Source organism: Amphibalanus amphitrite, unplaced genomic scaffold (genome assembly GCF_019059575.1).
Source record: "Amphibalanus amphitrite isolate SeventyFive unplaced genomic scaffold, NRLGWU_Aamphi_draft 000229F_arrow, whole genome shotgun sequence".
Classification (NCBI taxonomy): domain Eukaryota; kingdom Metazoa; phylum Arthropoda; class Thecostraca; order Balanomorpha; family Balanidae; genus Amphibalanus; species Amphibalanus amphitrite.
The window spans coordinates 306,073-325,446 of NW_024881724.1; the positions used below are offsets into that span (position 1 = coordinate 306,073).

The window sequence follows — 19,374 nt, forward strand, 5'->3', positions numbered from 1 at the left end:
GTGCTTTGAAGCCGTGGAAAGCTATTGATATTGCCGTAAATATGTGAGCTGGGGCATTCCACGATAGATCGTACCAGGCCCGTCACCCTCATCTCTCAGATTTTAATGAAAATCGGTCCTAGGGGTAATCATAGGCCCCAAAGACGCCTGGCAAAATATCAGACTTCTCAGATCAAAACTTTTTGAGTTATATTGCATTACATTTTTTTAACTTCGGTATGTAACGGTGAGTTTGATGGCCTATAACTCAAGAACGGGTTAAGCAACCAACAAAAAGTAAACAACACTAAGCTTGCGATGAATCAAAAATTAATATTACTATTTAAAAATTCCAAAGAAAAAATTTCATTGTTGAGCAAAAACATTAATCTTTTTTCATTTGCCTCTAATGACTTTTGGGACCAAAATTTTTCACATTTTTATTTTTTCAAAATAAACTTCATGTCATTGCAAATCGACATGCAAAAAATTAGAAAGGTGTTCTTTCTATAAGTTCCTCATTTTCCCGCAAACAAAATGGGTTTCGGAGGGGATGATACGACCCCAGCACGCCGTTTCGCTTCTAATAGAGCTAGAGCCTCGCGGAAAAAACGAGCGTATGTGCCGTTACAAGTCGCAGCGATTGGTACCCAATTTTAAGGTCTCAGGTTAACCGGTAGCGTCTGAGGTCAGGTCACGTGACTGAAGTTACGGGCTCGGTTTTTAGTAAATAGCTTCGCAAAAAATGGCCGCAGAGCCGTGATTTTGGCATCATTGTGTTCGCCTAGCTCAGGTGCATCGAATGGTATACTTTTTGCTAGGGTGAGGTCAACTTAAGTAGTTGACCTCGGGTCAAGGTCAGGTCACACCCCTTAGGTCACGAAGCTGGGCAAAGGGTATCTTATGGCATATCATTCGATTCGGAAGGTCATCCCGAGTCCATTGGTGTCTTTCCCGACTCTCTAGCTCCATTTGATCGGGAGTTATTGACGAAAAACTCGTACGACCCTAGTGACGTCATAAATGACGTCACGCAAGGTTAACAATGCAAAAGTAAAGCATTGGACTTTGCAAGGAGTGCATGAAATCACGATACCATGTACGTGGGATAGTTTTAGATCATTCTCGGCGCCAAAATAACAGTTTTTTATATTTCTCCATTGATTTATAACAGTGATGTCACGTGACCGACCTGACCTCATGTAACCTTGAAAAATTCCCAGATATACAAGTTGTGAGACCTCTGGAGGACACCATGTATGCGTCCTGTAACTTTCATCTCGGACAGCTATGGTCATTGGCGTCCAAAACAATGTCAGAACCAAACAGCCTTTTTCACCCTCGCGCTTATAGGAAAGAGGGTTGGATGAACCCTCTTTTCACTTTTTTTTCAGATGACTCAGACTTAAATTGAAATTTCAGTAACCCGTGATGTCACTAGGCAGCTTTACCACGCCATTTGTAAGCTCCCCTCCCGAAATCACTATTCGAAACCGTTATCGTGACGTAAAATAAATACATTTATAGAAAGAACGCCTTCCTAATTTTTTGCATACTTCTGAACAATGAGCCAAATATTTTTTAAAGGAATAAAAATTCAAAAAAATTTGGTCCCAAAGTCCAAAAAATACAAATGAAAGAAAACTCAATATGTCATATATCAAAAATAGCGTATTTTTCGAAATTTCAAAAATACATATTAATTTCTGTTTCATTGCAAGTTCAATGTTATATAACATTTGGCATTTGAATAATCCGTCTTAGAGTTACAGCCCGCCAAACTTAGCGCTGCAAAGCAAAATCCAAAAAATGTTATACACCAAACTCAAAAAATACTTATCTGATAAGCCTGAAATTGTTGCAGGTGGATTCAGAGCCCCTGATTACCCCTGAGACCAATTCTCATCAAATTCCGACAGATGAGGGTGTCAAATTGGAAAAAAGTGGTACGATCTATCGTGGAATGCCCCAGCTGTTATTGTTTTTTTTCTCTCTCTACCTCCTTCTCTCTCTCTCTCTCTCTCTCTCTCTCTCTCTCTCTCTCTCTCTCTCTCTCTCTCTCTCTCTGTTTCTGTCTTTGTTTCTGTCTCTGTCTGTCTGTCTCTCTCTCTCTCTCCCCCTCTCTCTCTCTTCCCCTCTCTCTGAATGCAGGGAGATTTGTAGCCGGGTTCGTAGCAGGTTTTCGGTGTGCAGCTGGTGTCTCGGACTGTCATGCGCACTGCGCACGGCGTCACAATTACGTGGAGCATAGACAAAACCAGCTCGCTGTGAAACCTCCTATCATGATGCGTGTGCTGAAAACCTAAACCGCATTAACTTTTTTGCAAGACAGTGACGACTTCTAATCTACGCCAAGCAGTTTTGGCCTTTGGGGAATCAAATTACCATTTGACCATCAAATCCTCTGAGAGGCTGCCAGGCTTGGTGGATCGGGCACAGTTTCACTGAGCTTTGGATGTTTTTACGCCAACTATGAAAAGGGGCGGATCTACTGCCAAACCAAAACGCAGGTGGCTGTTTTCTCAGAGAGTTTGGTAGCCGATAGTGTGTAGTGCGGGTGCTGATGAACCACGCTCGGCCTTGGAGAGTCACCTGGCCGCCTCCTCAGCCTCAGACGGGGAGAGAACCTCTTCAACGAAAAGTCATCACTTGACTGCTCACTTTGTCACGTGGCCACGCACGCAGCAGCAAACACCCGCTCGCTGGCGCGTCTGTATTGTCACTGACCCCCGGCCCCGCCGCACGGCCCGACCGGCCGGTCGCCACGTCACGTGACCCGGGCGGCGGGGACAGCCAACCACAGCGCAGCACGACAACACGGGGCGACAACACGCGCTCCACACAGCCCTGACATTACCCCCCTTCCACGAAAATGTGCAACGGATACACACAATAAACAAGGCAGCGAACAAGTGAACATAAACCTTAACATACGGCAGCGCGGCAACGAACATGAACTACGGGCGGCGCACCTCATACGGCTTTGTATTCTGGACATGTGTTCGACGGACGCCCCTGTCGGTGATATATTCAACATGTCTGCGCCCGACCATCGATGACACTATGAACGGTCCGACCCACGGGTCCTCCATCTTGGAGGCCCTTGTAACATTTCTCACCCAAAGTCGGTCTCCTTCCCGGTAACAAACATCGCGTACATGATACCGCTTGTCAAATTGGCGCTGGTAACGACCAGACATCTCATCACGACGGTCCTGAGCCTGCCGAAGGGTCGCTGATAACAGACGCAGTTTTTCGTGCACAAAATCTGGCGAATACTTGTTTTTAGGCGCGCTAGCTAGCTGTGACAGCGGACTATTCGGATGGCGCAGGAAATACAGAAAAAACGGGCTGTATCCAGTAGTGTCACAAATCTCATTGTTCAAGGAATAGACCACTCCAGACAAGCGTGTCTCCCAGTCAGCGCCGCCCGACTCAGAGACAGCACGCAAGCGGCGTTTAATGTCCAGATGACGCCGCTCCACTGCACCCACCGCCTCGTGATGATACCCTACACTCACACGAATATTCACACCGAAATGTTGACACAAGACCTTGACATGACCGTGTTTCAGCAAGTTCGAACCCGCGTCACTCTCAATGCGCTCAGGGGGACCGAAGGTCAAAAAATGCTGTGTCAACGCCTCCACAACGTAATCTGCGGCGCCGGAGCGCAGTGGATAATAGGTCAAATATCCGGTAAATTTATCAACGCACGTTAAAATCATTGAGCATCCGTGAACATTCCCTCTCGGCATGGAAAGTATATCGATCACGAGTACTTCATTGGGGTATGAAGCTCGCTGGGGCAGCAGAGGCGAGCGATGGGCTCTCGTGTCCTTCCGTTGGCAACACCTCGTGCAGCTCTTTACGTAGTCGGTACAGTCGGACCGCAGGCCCGGATACCAGAGGTGCCGGCTAAGTAGCTCGTACACCTTCCCGGCGCCTCCATGCGACGCTCCGTTCGACGCCGCCGTGGACGTGCTGCGTCGTGAGGAGACGCTGGCGGAGGCTTTCGGCGAGGAGGAGCGCCGCGCGAGCGCTTGGGTTCAGTGGGCGGATCGCGAAGTGATGGGGGTCGGGCGCGGAGACATGATGTCTCCGACTCCGAGCGGTGATCGGAATCAGGAGGATTCCTCGCGCCGTGAACGTGACCGTCCGTCCGTGGAGCGGGCGCGCCGGAGCCCGAGTCCGGCTCGCGGCTCCTGGGGGCGGTCCCGCGCCGTCGCCGCTGGCGGGCGCTCGGGCGGCTCGCCGTATGCGCCCTCTCGTGGCGGCCCTCGGGGCTCGCCTCGCCGTGATGACTCGCCGTGGCCGACTCGTCGTGGTGACCCGCGGCGCGCGCCTCGCCGTGGCGACTCACCGTGGGCTGCTCGCCGTGGCGACTCGCGACCGGCGCCTCGCCGGGATGACGCGTCGCCTGACAGTGAAGAGGAGTGGCGGCCGGGGCGCCCCGGCGGGAGACGCGGCTCGCCGGCGCCGCCGGACCGCACACGGAGGGAGGTGCGCTGCTGGTCGTGCCGTGGCTATGGGCATCCCACCGCTGCCACCATGTCACGTGGCCACGCACGCAGCAGCAAACACCCGCTCGCTGGCGCGTCTGTATTGTCACTGACCCCCGGCCCCGCCGCACGGCCCGACCGGCCGGTCGCCACGTCACGTGACCCGGGCGGCGGGGACAGCCAACCACAGCGCAGCACGACAACACGGGGCGACAACACGCGCTCCACACAGCCCTGACACACTTTGACACATGGGCCTAATGTCGCTAGCAACCAGGAGAGAAAGAAGAAGCTGGTCTTTAAGTCAATGTCAGTAACAATGAAGCCAGGAAAAAGGAAAAATAGCTGCGCTTATAGTGGTAAGCAGAAAGAGTACATAGGTACTGGTAGTCATTGTTCCCCTGAAAGGAGGAACTGATCACAACTGTATCTGAACGAATGCATGGATCCCTCGATGTGCCTATTTAATGTTGGAGCTGATATAGCCAGGCCAATCACTTGCCTTCATGCATATACCATTCCATGGCTTCTTGTTTTGTTGCTAAGTCAGGGTGTCCAATGTCCATATCACGTCCATCCATCGTATGTCTGAAATACCCACCCTGTTTGAATCACCGCAGGAGCTAAAATGATTAGAAGTCATAAATCGTGTATGTATCATAGCACAGAAGTCGTAGAACTGTTGACACTTTCAATCCCGGGATACCATCGAGAATTCATGGCTGACCTAACTTCCAATGCCGGGGAGTCACGAGAGGCCGTTGAAACGAACGGCCGTCGTTCTGAGAGCGACGTCTGGAGTCGTTGGACGGGGTGAACGGCCAGTGGAAGGGTGGGTGGACAGGGTGGAAGAGTCGGTGGACGGGGGTCGGTGGACGCTTGTACGGTGCGCTAGTGGACGGGTCGGTAAGTGGACGGGCCAGTAGACGAGGTAGTGAATGGGTCAGTCTCAAGTCGGTAGAGGGTCGCCTTTGGGTTTGTCTCAGGTCGGTTTCGGGTCAGTCTCAGGCCAGTTTAGGGTCAGTCTTAGGTCGGTTTCGGGTCAGTATCAGGTCGGTTTAGGGCCAGCCTCAGGTCAGTTTCGCTCCAGGTTCAGGTCGGTTTTGAGTCAGCCTCAGGTCGGTTTCGGGTTGCTGAACAAATCAGCCGCCGCTCGCCGCCCCTCCTGCACGCTGGAGACCAGTTTCGTTCGGCTTTTACCGGACAGAGGTGAGCGGTGTGGGTGGACGGTCAATGGTCGCCCCGCCACTGGCGCCAAGGTCGTATTTTTAGGCCCAATAGACCAATGATGGGAAGAAAAAGACGCGGCCGACCAGTGCCGATTTATTGGCTCCAATAGCCACTGGACAGGTCTAAGGAGCCATTACGAGCTCGAATATAAGACGGAACAATACGCGTATTTTGCAGAAAATGGTTCGCAAGGCGAGCATATCGTTTCCAGGGAAGACGTGGTAACTGAAAAGTGCCTGGCTACGGTATCTTTGCTATATAAATCCGGTTGCGAAATACATGCAAATCATATACGATATCGTGGCTCGTAATGGTTGTAATTTCCAAAGGTCCTGTATGTGTAACGTAGTATGTTTTTTTTGGTCCTGGCATAGTTGATCATTGTTTTTGATCATCAGAGTTTCTATGCTAAAGGTTTCCTTATCTTTGATTAGCATTACTGGTAAATGTTACTTTTAAATACCCAGGACGCTTACCTTCTTACTTGCCCGCTGAGCTCACTCACTCACTCACTCAGTCACTCACTCACTCATTCACTCACTCACTCACTCACTCACCCACTCACACACCCACCCACCCACTCACTCACTCACTCACTCACTCACTCACTCACTCACTCACTCACTCACTTACTCACTCACTCACTCACTCACCACAGTCCCCCTGTGAAGACCCAACCGCTAGTGTGACCATTTATTGCCAGACCCCTCCACTAATTTCTCCCCTTCCCTCCCCCCCCGACGCGGTGTCACCTAGCCCCTGGGCATGGATCACGTGACCGGTCCAATCAGTCGGTGTAATTGCTTAATTGCGCCGATACTGACGCCAGTGCGACACCTACCATTTCTGGACTAGCGGGGGTAATGCGCAATATAAGGCGAATGGTGCTCGTGATGCATAAACAAGCTTTTCCAGGAAAACGAAATCAGGTAAGTAGTTTTGCTGATCATGCTCAATTGAGTGGAAGTGATTTCGAGTTTGATGGCGACAGGATAGACAATCATATTGCGCTAGAGTCGTGTTGAAGGTGCTGTATATTTCCAGCGCTACATACATGCATTCAGTTAGGACCTGGGCCCTACCGACATTGTTTTAGTCAAATGACTTGCCCGTTAGCTATATCCTTTGCAAACTGAGAAGCCACGCAGATCAACGACTTGGCAGAGTTCCCACTGGGGAGCTGGAGATTTGGCACAGTATTCTAGACAAGAGCTTAGAGCTAGTACTTTCTAGATAACTCAACTTGTCAGGGTAAATTAAAAAGGTAACGCTCCTGATCAGGCAAGTTGGCTCTCTCGTCCAAGATATGGCCAGAGTTCAGACAGCTCCGGTCAAACGGGCGAGCGACCCGACCCCCATAGTTGGGCAGAGCTGAGCTGACAGGCAGAGCCGCCGTCAAACCACGCTTCGGAAAGCATCAAAAAGGTATAGCGGATCTGATTCGAAAAATGAGTGAGTGGGGTTAAAATCGTGACATTACCTAAGCTTGTTAGATATGCAATATTATCGGCATAATTTGAAGGCACATTTTTTTATGAAAGTAGTTAACACTTGTTCCGGAGGTAATTAAAACTAAAACGTCCCTGCTGGGGGGGGGTTTGAACACCCCCCTTGAGGTTTTTTGGAAATATCTAAAAAACGGCGGCGCGGAGCGCCGCCGTTTTTGGTACACCTTATCATACATCAATTCTACACATGTTGTGGAAAATTCAGACCAAGGTCATTCAAGGTCAAGTCACCAGGTCACTTGAAGTGACCTCACCTCATAAAAAGTTTCAATGTCTGTCATAGCTACACCGAGTGACCGATCGCTTTGAAACTTTCAGCGATTGCTAAGAGCAATAGTATGTACAAAATGTATATCTCAGAATTTTGATATCGATGACCTAAGGTCAGGTCAATTTTGCGACCTCCCCATTATAAGTCAATGGGAGAAAATTGAAATGGGCCTCTTTTGGACGAAAGACATTATAAATACTCCCAAACACCGAATTACAAGTGGTTTAGACACACTGAGCATGAAAATGGTGTCCGTGACCCTTGTTTATGCCCTGAGGTCATCTTAGGTCACGAATTGTATCTAACAGTTTTTTCGCTAATAACTTTTGATAGAGGCATGCTAGAGCGATGAAAACGCCTTAGATGTGTTCAGCTCGACGATACGGATCGACTGATATGCAGCATGACCCTTTCCGGTCAGGTCATGACCTTGACCTGAGGTCAAATATTCAAGTTGACCTTTCAAGGTCAAGTTATAGTTCATTCGATGCGTCTTGACGAGAGGAACACGATGCCGGTAAAAGTAAGCTCGTACAAGGCTTGGGTCAAAAGTTATTGCAGAAAAACTGTTTCCGAAAAACGGCTATTTTTGCAGTTTTTGCCCCCTGCAGGCAAAACCGTTGAAGTTAGGTCAAATCTGAGAAAATTACTCAGAAAGGGCGTTAATAGGGCTATCGAATGCGCTTTTCCGCGGCGCTGTAGCTCTAGTGGTTCCCGAGTTATGCGTTGGCTTCTGGGAAATTTTCGACATTCGACCTGGAAATCGGCGAAATTTTGCCTTCAATGACCTCTGGTGACCTGACCTTTGACCTGACCAAAAAATTGACCGAAGTGATTTCGTCATTATTTTTGACGCTCTTTTGAACGCCGCCTTCCGCGTATCGTTACGTGGCCCAGGAGCCGAGTTACAAGGGGGGGGGGTGTTCAAACACCCCCCCCCCCTCAGCAGGGCGTGGAAATCCAGGACCCCCAGCCGGGCGCGGGTTAATACAGAATGAAGGGAGGAATAAGCAAAAAAAAAAAAAAAAAACAAGGCAAAGGATGTGTTATAGTAAAGCAAACATATAACTTTTAGTAATTCACAAAATAATTATGTTGTTGAGTGCCTATGTGCCTACGACTGTGCTTGAGATAAGTATCACACAAATATAACTATAATGGCTCTAAATAGAACGATGCATTACTTCTAAGATGAATATTACGTAGTTGACGATGCTTAGGACGTTGGAGGAGCATGCTTGACATATTAGAATCCATGCAACAAAAGTTGTCATAATCCCGCTAAAACGAGCCATTGTAGCTTCTAATGTGCAAAAAGAGGGCAGTATTCGTAGGTAAATGGCTATAATTAAGACAACTCTGGGTGATGAGCCAGATTTATGTTGTTCCGGATTTGAAAACAAATGGTTCCTGGCATATGTTATGACATACTGAGGTAATTAGTCGAGACATGTCTTTTCCAGGAATGCTGAATTTCGACATCATCAGGCAAATGGAAGGCGCGCGTCTAAGAGACATAAAATAACGGGCGGTGGCGTCGGCTAGTGGACAGCACTGGGTTCAATGGGGATGCATCGATACGACACCGGTCGAAGAAAAGACGCTGCTAGTGCAATGGTGGCGTTGGTGCAACTGCTAAGGCAGAGAGTGAGCGAATCAGTGCACTTCATGATGGGCACCGCTCACAACAGATAGGGGAGGTGCTCAATAAAAATTATTTATCCTGTCACGAACACGCAAAAATTCAGGTATAACACGCGCAGTGGAAGGGTTGCGAGTACTACGCCCAGTGGAAGGGGGGGGGGGCAGATGTCGCCCCCCCTAAGATCTCAGCGCCCACTGGAGCTAGAAAGACGAAATTTGGAGGGTAGGTGGGGGCCCTAGAGAACTCTGTTGTGTGTGAATTTCATGACCCTAGGTCAATATCTTCAAGGTCAAATGAGGTCAAATGTGGTCAAATCTGCCATATGAGCGACTTTTTTGCGTTTACACGCCGATAACTCAAAAAGTTACCAGCCGATTTTCTTTTTTCTTTCACTATACGAAAGAACATACATTTATGAGCATATGTGGTGAATTTCTAGTTGATCCAACAATAAATATGGCAGTTAGAAGCCTGCTAAGGGTTAGATATCGCCGGCTGAAGCGGGATCGGCCGACGCGGGAAACGCGGCAATCACAATTTTGTGTTTACACACTCATAACTCAAGTATTTACCGGCCGATTTTCAAAATTCTTTGGCCATAAGATTGCCTGTACATTTCTTAGTCTTCTCAGAAACTTTGATGGCAATCGAATATAATCAGCGGTAAGGAGCGCGATGTAAAGACGGAACCGTCCCGCCCCGGCACAGTCTACAATTCAGGCGGCGCGTAACGGCTGACGCCGGCCGCCGCGCCGCGGCGCCGCCGCGGCGGCAGGATGTTTGACTTTACACCGCCATTACTAGAAAAGTTGTGAACCGATTTTCTTATTTTTTGCACGAGAAGATCTGCAATTCAATTCTGGACAGGTAGCCAAAATTTCACATTAATATTGTGCTTGCGGCGCGAGTTATTGGCGAAAAACAGGAGGGGTGGGCGAAATCCGCCCCCCTTCCACTGCGCGTGATAATGAACCTTTGTTTACATTGTTTTTTGGGCCTTGGATTATATTAGACCACCTGGATATAGGCACTACACCCAGAACAGATGTGCATCAAAGGAAAAGATATTGCCCAAATTAACCCGGCAGGTGATGGGCCTCCCAGCCACCTTCCGCGCGGTGGGGGGGGGGCATTTTTTTGCCCCCCCCCCCGTATCTCCGAAACTACTAGACGGATCCGGAAAATTCAAACGGCGTTCGATAGCCCTGTCAAATTTGTCGAAGGAAACCAAATTTCATTGACCTCGGGGTCACCGATGACGTCACAGGTCAGGTCAAAGATAAAATGTTTCCCCGTTCACGGGGCTTCTAGGGAAAGCGCTATAACACCGAGTAAAACGTATTTTGTCGAAAATCAGCGATAAGGCGTCAGTTGTCTAGCACATATGTTGCTATTAGAGGTCACTGGTCATACCAGGTCAGGTCACAGGTCAGGTCACCAAAGGTCACCACATGAGCCCAACTTTACTAAGGTTATGCGATGCATGTTTTATGACCAGTTTTCATTTCCAACTCAATGGTGTTGGTTATAAGACCATCAGGTACGGTTTAGGTCACTTTCTGGTGGAGGTCAGGTCAAGGTCAGGTCAAAAAAGGTCAAATTTCAAAGTTGATATTTTTGCATAAAATGGGTATCGATTCGATGCACCTTGTCACGGGGAGTCTAATGGTGGTCTTTGTTTTGCGCTACAAGGTCTAGAATTGCTAAAAATTGAGTTTGAAAATTTGACGTCATCAATTTTGAACAGTTTTTTTCGCTATAACTTGGACAAAAAAGAGGCATCGATCTCAAATTTGGTATGTAGATAGAAGGCTGTAGGGACTATCACATATATTCCGTTTTTTCGAAATTCAAAAAAACTTTTTCGATTTTTTGGCTATTATATTCAAAAAATCTATTTTTTTATTTTTGGGGGTCAAAATCCAAAAAGTTCGAAAAACCGAAATAGCCTACACCTTTTATGTTTGAAGCATTTTTCTGTATCTCTAAAGCTATAGGCCTGACAGCTCTTCCCGCGAAACCTTTTTTTGGGTCGAAAATGGCAAAAATGACGTCACTCTGACGTCATTAGCGGCCAACCTACCATAGCCTTTGGAAAAATTTTTGGTCACCATGTGCGCTAGCTGCTCCCGGGAGGGTACTGAAGGTTTGGTGACGATCGGCAAGGCGGTTCTCGAAATATATTGAAAAAACTAAAGGGGGGTGGGGCAAAAAAAATGTCCCTCCCCCACCGCCTGGAAGGCTAAAGCTATCGGCCACTCAGCTTCATATTTGATGCAAAAAAAAACAGAATTTTTTACGTGCGTCAATGTGCTTAACACATCGACATTGAAAGCCATTTGGAATATTATCATATTGCATGAATGGCCGATCGCAAGGGTAGTGTTGGTGTATAATAATGAATCCAGCCTACCTCCCCTGAGCTACATCTTAATTACAAATTGTAACATAATTTCATTACACCCGGCAATGAAACTCGCGGTCCGGCCGTGAGCGGTGCAATTTCTGCAGGAAACAGCCCAATCAGCTCGCCGCCACAAATTTACTGCCTCGCGATATACCGACAACCGACACGCGCCGCTCGCTCGGTTCGCCCGCACTCACTTGAAGAAGTACGTTCCGTTCTCGAAGCCGAAGAACGGCACGGTGTAGGTCATCATCCAGATGTTGCCGCCGCCGCAGTCGTAGTACGGCTTGCTCCAGAAGCCATCGGTGAAGGTGACCTGTTTGATGGTCTCCTTGATGCGGTCGCCACTGGCGTTTGCCACCGTCGAGAACGTTTGATAATCTGCGGGCACAGAAGAGAGACAGAAGGCTTGGTTAATAATCTTGTCAAACTAGCGCCATATCTTAACCCTCGCCCGTAAACGGCGATCTGCCACCTTCGCCCATGCAGGGGGGGGGGGGGTTGGTGCGACCCCCCCCCCTTGGCGTTTGAAAACGGAGCGTCGTAGAGCTTAGCGGAAAAAACCAACGGATTGCTCTCGCCGAGATCTCGCGATTGGTGGTATATTTTTTGGTCCTAGGTCAACATTTGACCTACTTTTGACCGGTCAAAGGTCAAAATTTCGGAAAAATAGACTTTTTTCAACTTTCCGCGGCGATTGCGGCAAAACGGTGGGAGATATCGACTTGAAACCTTCACTATCGTGTTCCTTGATCAATTCTCTATCGTTTGGTATGTATTTCGTTTCCCTAGCTCTAAAAATGGCGCGTTGGGAGCGCCGGAAGTCGGCAAGGTCACAGTCGGCGGCAGAAATTCGAAAAATCAATATTTAAATTTTTGAAATCTGATTGTATTTTTGGATTTGGAAGGTCCATTTGCTCCCTATAGAAGCTAATATTGCTGCATATTCCCATTGACGTGACAAGAATTAGCAAAATAGTGGTTCGGGCGCTTTTCAAAAATAGTACCGGACGCTGTTCCTCTTGTGACGTCATAGCTCCGTGACCTGACCTGACCCGGTCAAGTTTCTTATACCATATGATAGCCAATACTTGCCCCAACATGCATGGGAAGTTTCATCACGATCCATCAACCGATGTCCGTACCACCGGCAGGAAACCTCGGGCGTTGGCACTCAGTTTGTGAAAATCCGGCCGGAGGCTGTTCCCTTTGTGACGTCATAACTCCGTGACCTGACATGACCCGGTCAAATTTTTTTTATCAAAAGATGCGCAAGGTTTGCCCCATAAGGTACCCAAAATTTGGCGGCGCTGCGCGCCGCCGTTTTTGCACTATTTCCGAAAAACCGTTGAAATAATTGCATCCGTCCAAAGTATACCTACCGATATAAGCCTCTGTTTCCGTTTGGTCGTTTGTTCAGTCAACAAACATTACATTACATCATTAACCTTCTTTTATTTTTGCTTCATAATGTCACGAAACGGATGCGTTCGTATTTAGCCCGCTGACTGGCCTAAAGTCACGTGACCGATCAAACCATGTTTAGCCTATGGTGAGCATCTGGGACAGCCGTGGTTTTGCGTAGTAGCACGCGACTTACATATATGTAAGTCGCCCTATTCCTCTATAGAGGAATAGGGTGACAGACAGCAGCTAGGTGCTCAATTTATGGATGCAGGCTGGTACGAAAATACCCATGCATGTGCTAATATTTTGCTGACATGCCCCTAAGCCTCGTTAAACATAACATGCCATCATGAATGACGACACAAGATGAACATCGGATACGATCCTGCTTGGTCCCATGTGACTCAGCGACTGAACGACGCCATGTCGTTTCTACCCAACTCCCTCATCTCCCGCCAGCAGCTGGGTACCGGACCTCTGAAATCCCTCCGCAGCCATTCAGTTAGGGCGGCCCGGCTGTTCCGGGCGACTGGAGGCCGTTCCAGGCTACTGGAGGCCGTCCCCAGAGTCTGAGGAACGCCGCTGGACACCCCGGAGATTGCTAGCTTCCGCCAACATGGCAGTGGTCTAGAGGAGGATCAGCTGACCAGTCTGTGCTACCCACCAGGGGGAGGGGGGGGGGGGCAGACGGGGGTCGGTCATGACCTCCAGACTAGAGGATGCAGGAAGTGTCATTTGAGCGATAAGAACTGAACTTTTCGTGGAACTTACTACACCCCTCTAGGTCTGGTGCTGCAAGTGCAGTTAGTAACGTTCGGCCATCATGTTTCAGACATGCTTGAATGTGTTGTGGTGTCTCGAGGTGCAGGCTAATGACCGAGTCATTTGCTGATTAATTTCTAAGTATCGTCTTCCTTTCATTTGCAATGCAATTTCAAGTGGGGCCTTTTCAAGTCCGACGACACGACACGGATCACTGCTGGCAGACAGTCGATGGCCGATGCCAGCAAATTTAAACTGGATCGATACAAAACAGCAATCAGTCGAAGCCCTTCGGCATCGCCGGCTTCAATGCCGGTCATGTCACGGATGTATGTATGTGCTTATGCTTCGTATAACAAGGCTGCCTCTAAGGATAATTATGACCAGTGAAGACTAAAATCCGGACTAGGAAGTACACGCTATGCGCTCATCTATGTGGTGAGAAAGAACTGATGTAACTTTCAAATAGCTATTCCATTTTAAGAATTAGACGCTGATGGAACTTTCAGAAGCAGAGAACATTCCATTCAAATAGATAAGAAGCTGTGTAAGACTCAGCTTCAACCCGACTGACAAAGACATTCAAACTCATCACTATCGCCTCTGCCTATCCCGTGGATCAAATGTTAGTACAATTGGTCCAGTATGCCGTCCCGCAGTTCTGGTCCAAGGTTCACCAATCACCGCGCGTCCCCCATCATTTATCCCCAATAGCCACCGTGCCAGTTGACCTGACATCCCCCAAATCGCCGGCTGAGCGGTGACCCGGTCAGGGGCAGCTGGTGCGGGCCCAGCCACCAGTCGGCGGCCCAGCTGCACTCCGCTGTTTATGAGCGCCATCGAGTCGTCCTGCAAAGGATGCACGACCCAACAGAAGGTGGCCACTGGTGGCGCCAGCTGAACGTTCCTGAGACATCACATTTCCGATAGAAACGAGACTCCTCCAATATGGACGACGGGCAGTTGGTCCAGAGGTGACTGCGGTCAATTTATGATGCCGAGATTCGATCTATGGGGACTCAACCACTCGAGGCCAACCGCTTCTCTAGGCAATCACCTCACGCATCACTGCACATCGGCTGAGCTACTCACGACCTCTGTTCAAACTTCAACCATTGAGCAGTGGGTGCTCAGTTGAGCAATTGAAGCATTTACAATTTGTTTTCATTTCCCACCATGTTCAAACGAAGTTGTGAATACGTATAGAGTTCCATAAAGCACTCTGCCGTTCAAGTACCCCACGCATTTGCCGCACTCACGCGGCAACACTGCAAACCATTGAATTGCTCAACGTGACTCGGCAGGGCCCTACAATCTTCACGAGACTTGAAACCCCTCCAGCAGCTCACGCGCCTAATGAACGTAACTGAAGTGTCTCAGTGGCACACGAGTATCTCTACGCGACTGAGCAGGGCCCTATAGACTCTCCACATCAGCGCCCTAGAAACGTCTCACTCGCCCTAGTAACGCCCGCGCCCCTCCCCTCCCCTGGAGCATCCTCTATCGTCCCGGAGCGGTCCGGTCGGCCCGATGATATACCGAGGTGTGAGAGCTGCTCGGACTCCGTTAAATAACGCCGCCCACGATGGACGGCCGCCCGTTACGAGGCCCTTTGTTGCGCCGCCGAGGTCAACATGACTACATTGCTGGTCTTCTCAGGATGGCCTTAACCCTATTCCTGGCGGGGGGGGGCCTCAGGAGCCCCCCTGAGGTTTTTTTGGTTATTTCTCCCAAACGCGTTGAGCTAGGAAGCTCAAATTTTCTGACTTTTCCTAAAAGGCTTCTACGCAACATGTCTGAAAATTTTGAGTTGATTTGACCTCAGGTCAGGTCACCAGAGGCGGTTTGGTGACCCTACCTCAGAAAAGTTTGCAATCACGCCAGAGCTAGAGTTTTTGACCGATCAATTTTTTCTCTTCAGGCTTTAGTTAGGGTACCAGTATGTGCAATTTGTATATCTCGGAATTTTGATATCGGTGACCTAAGGTCAGGTCAGTTTCGCGACCTCCCCATTATAAGTCAATGGGGGAAAAATCAACTCCCTGTTTTTACCACTAAAACGGGTCGGCAATGGCCCCATATACCATATATGACTTCATATACGATCAACCTTCACTACCTTGAGGTCTGTTTTGCTGTTGGGCAGCTGTGAGGTCATGTGACGTCATCAAAGGTCACCAAAGGTTTTTGGCCAATAACTCCGTACAGGAACAAGATACAGACGCGTGGATGGTCTCATTGTGTTCAGCTCGTCAAGACGCATCGAATGATATACATGATGACCTCGAGGTCACGTGACCTGAAGTCAACCTTTGACCTTGACCTTTCGAGGTCAACATATATACCATTCGATGCGGATTGACGAGAGGATCACGATGATGCCCTTAGTTTGTTCCTATCTTGACTAATTCGAAAGTTATTCGAGAAAGACTCTCTCCATATCTAGCGCCGCCATTTTGACTTTTTCGACCCCTGTGACGTCATCTTTGACCTGACCTGAAAATGACCTTTGTAAAAATTGTAGATCTTGACCGTGCGTATCCGATGCCGTTTACCGTTTGTCGCTGCGATGTGTAGTTTTTGAGATCTGAAGGGGGGCCGAATCGGCCCCCCCGCCAGTTTCTTGTCCCGGCGGAGCCCGCCAGGGTTAATTTGACCGGTAGGTGTGTGTGACTACCACACGATGATAATATCCCTCACCCCAAGTATCTTCAGGTAGTTTGAAGTCATTAATTCACACGTGCAGAGGCTGATATAACCTCGTGAGATAAATAGCTCCTCGAAATGAACGGAGGTGGGACCGTTTCACTTGAAACATAACATCTTATGTTTGCTAATGTTTGTCGCTTATCGAACACGCTGAACCCCCGCTGTTACAGTGGGTTCAACTTATCCCATTATCATCAAACAATTTCTGTTTCCCCATGCTATTTCGACTTTCGATTGCCATTTACGACACGAATTGGAGAGAGCTGCAGCCATAATGTTGTCACTTGAGTTTGTTTTTCATCTTTGTGACCTGACGAAGCGAAATTGGTTACTGGCCAACAGGCGAAACTCGCTCAAATGTGACGATTCTATCACAATACTGGCCGAATAACGAGCTTAGGGTTATGATTAATTTGCAATGTATTTATGATTGTATTCTTCCTCCTGTAAATTTAAAGTCAAGACCTCCTATAAAATTTCTATGCATATTCATACGAACTTCCAGTAGCATATCTGCTCATCATTTTGCGTATAGAGTCAAGAAGATATAAGCAGGGCTCCAGACGGGTTCAGCAGATAGCCCGTTTTGAAGATGCGCGCAGTGCGTATTACTTGCAATCATGCGACGATACGAGTACTGTCAGCTCAGCACTATGCCATTGTCGTATGTCATCCCGCGCCCCGCGGTCCTGACAACGATTGGAAAATCCACCAGTAACAGTCGCCCATTGGACTGCAGAGTAAGCGAGAGGACCACGGCGCACTCCAATCTGGGAGCGGTCGGATGGCGAGCCCGACATCTCAAAGGAGTCATTGGACATTGATGTCGCAATCTCCTTAGTTTAGGGCTGCAGCTATGTGCCTTTTTGCTTCTCTGAACATCGGTATCAACCCCACGGCCGATAAATAAAATAAAGCAAAGCATTTATATTAAATATTAAACTAAAATAAAGTAAAAAGGCCGCTCGTTTTAGAGATAAAAGCGAACATGGTATGGTTGATTTAGCTGATGTTATATCGCAGCTCTATTCCTGTTCCCATGATATGCATGGTATTAAATTGCAAGGCGCCTACAATCTAGATCCTCTACGCCAACTGTATGCAAGCAACACCGTAACACGTCTGTCATGACAAAGGATATATGCTGTGTTCAAAAGATGTAAAATTCCAATCATTTTAATAATTTACATCACAGCATACAATGATGTTAAATTGTATTTGCTCAGATATATTGATGCTTCAAAATCAGTCGATCCGTCATAAGCTTTTGTTGTCATGATTATTAACGTCACAGAACATTACAGAGTTCCTTTGGTATAAGTTACCCATTGTAACGAGCATCAGCTATAGTGGTTGCTTGTTAGTTGTAACCGTTGGCCACCGATCAATGGATGCGAGCCGACGTGGCCGTCAACAACCCCTCAATTCGCTACCACTAATGATGCCCGCACGAAGAGGGACGTACCGAAACTAGCCAACCGTGTACCATCGGTCACACGCACTCAAAGGAATATACCATCGACTGTGTGGGAGGAGTGTGAGCAAAGAGCGCTGGATTGAGGGACATCGATGAGCTAGTCAATGCTTCTTTTGTGTGTGTATGATGTTTTGTGAATACCAGCCGCACGCATCTAAAAAATTCTTTGAGATATTGCTAACAAGCTTGCTATTCCTAAATTAAGAATTAACTGGCAACTCTTCAAGGCATCAATCTCTTCGGTTCAAGGTGCAAGACAGGCCATTCTAAAAGGCACCTGACAGTAACTCCCGCGGCGCTGATGTACCGGCACACACGGACACGGATGGCATAGGCGACCAGTTCGATCGCGAACGGTGGGCGCTCACCGATCGGAAGGAGGGGAGGGGGCCCAGGGAGGGGAGGGACAGGGTAAGACGACACGACGACGACGATCACTCCTTCCATGAATGATAATGACGCCGAGGATTGTGGCGGAATGGGACACGGCGCGGGGACACGGGCCTACCGATTCCGTACCGACCGACCAGAACTGATTGGTTATTACCGGTGTCGGGCGGGTCGGCATAGGACACCCGGTCATCTGCCAGACACGGTCGATCGGACAGTTTCCGCCGGAGGCAGGGAGCTGCTGCATCGACCACGCCCCGAGGCAGCCGGGGCCGGCGCCGTATTCCGGTGTCCATTGTATGACGCGGCCTGTGTCGCAACAGGAGGACGAGCGTCCGCCGGGACTGGACAGTGTCGGGTGGTTGTGGGTGTGTGTTAGTGGCGCTGGAAGTGAAAGCATGTGTGCCGTAAAAAATCAGTTGCTGAATGCTGACGCTGAGTACTATCACTTCTAAGAAAGTGGAACTGGTATGACGGAAAATGTTCAGCATCTGAATGATATATCATTCATTGCACAACTTCGACAGCGTGGCATTTATTAGTAATGTTGCGGAGTGGCATTCCACTCTTTATATCGGTCGATTCTGCTGCAGCTACCGGGCGGTTAGGACGGTGAGGCACCGACACCGGAAAATGACGGATACAGCTGCCTGCAGCCAGTAGCCACTGACAAGGGTGAACGATCGGGTGCAAGGCGGCCTTCATAGAGCATCGATAAATGCAAAAAGGGCCATCGTGAAGTGAAGGAGTGCTCAAAACGATCTAGACAAGGTGCCCTTGCAGCCTGTTGTTTCTTTGTCGCTTTGTTGTTGCTTTGTCGCTCAAATACATCAGCAAATTGCTATGGTCACCTGTATTTCTGTTGTCTGCTGTTGACTCACCTCTTCTACAGACATGTTGATTGACGATCGTGAAAATATTTCCTGGAATTTTATACCTTAAGAGTACGTCCGAGCGATATCGAGCAAAAACGTGACGATGTCTGACTTTTCAGAGGTACCCAGTTTTTATAGTTAACCAGGGGTCAACTTCAATGCGAAATAAAACACGTGGGAGCCATACAATGCAGTCAAATTGGGTTTGAAGC

At 48.5% G+C, this 19,374-nt stretch overlaps 1 protein-coding gene across 1 annotated transcript in view; it reads right to left on the reverse strand.

Moving 5' to 3' along the window:
* The window catches only part of LOC122385740, a 100,645-nt gene that overhangs the window by 57,289 nt on the left and 23,982 nt on the right, over positions 1-19,374 (reverse strand). The window contains exon 6 of the mRNA XM_043374209.1: positions 11,740-11,923. Within this exon, the coding sequence (XP_043230144.1) occupies positions 11,740-11,923 (184 nt within the window). The remainder of the gene's footprint in view (positions 1-11,739; positions 11,924-19,374) is intronic.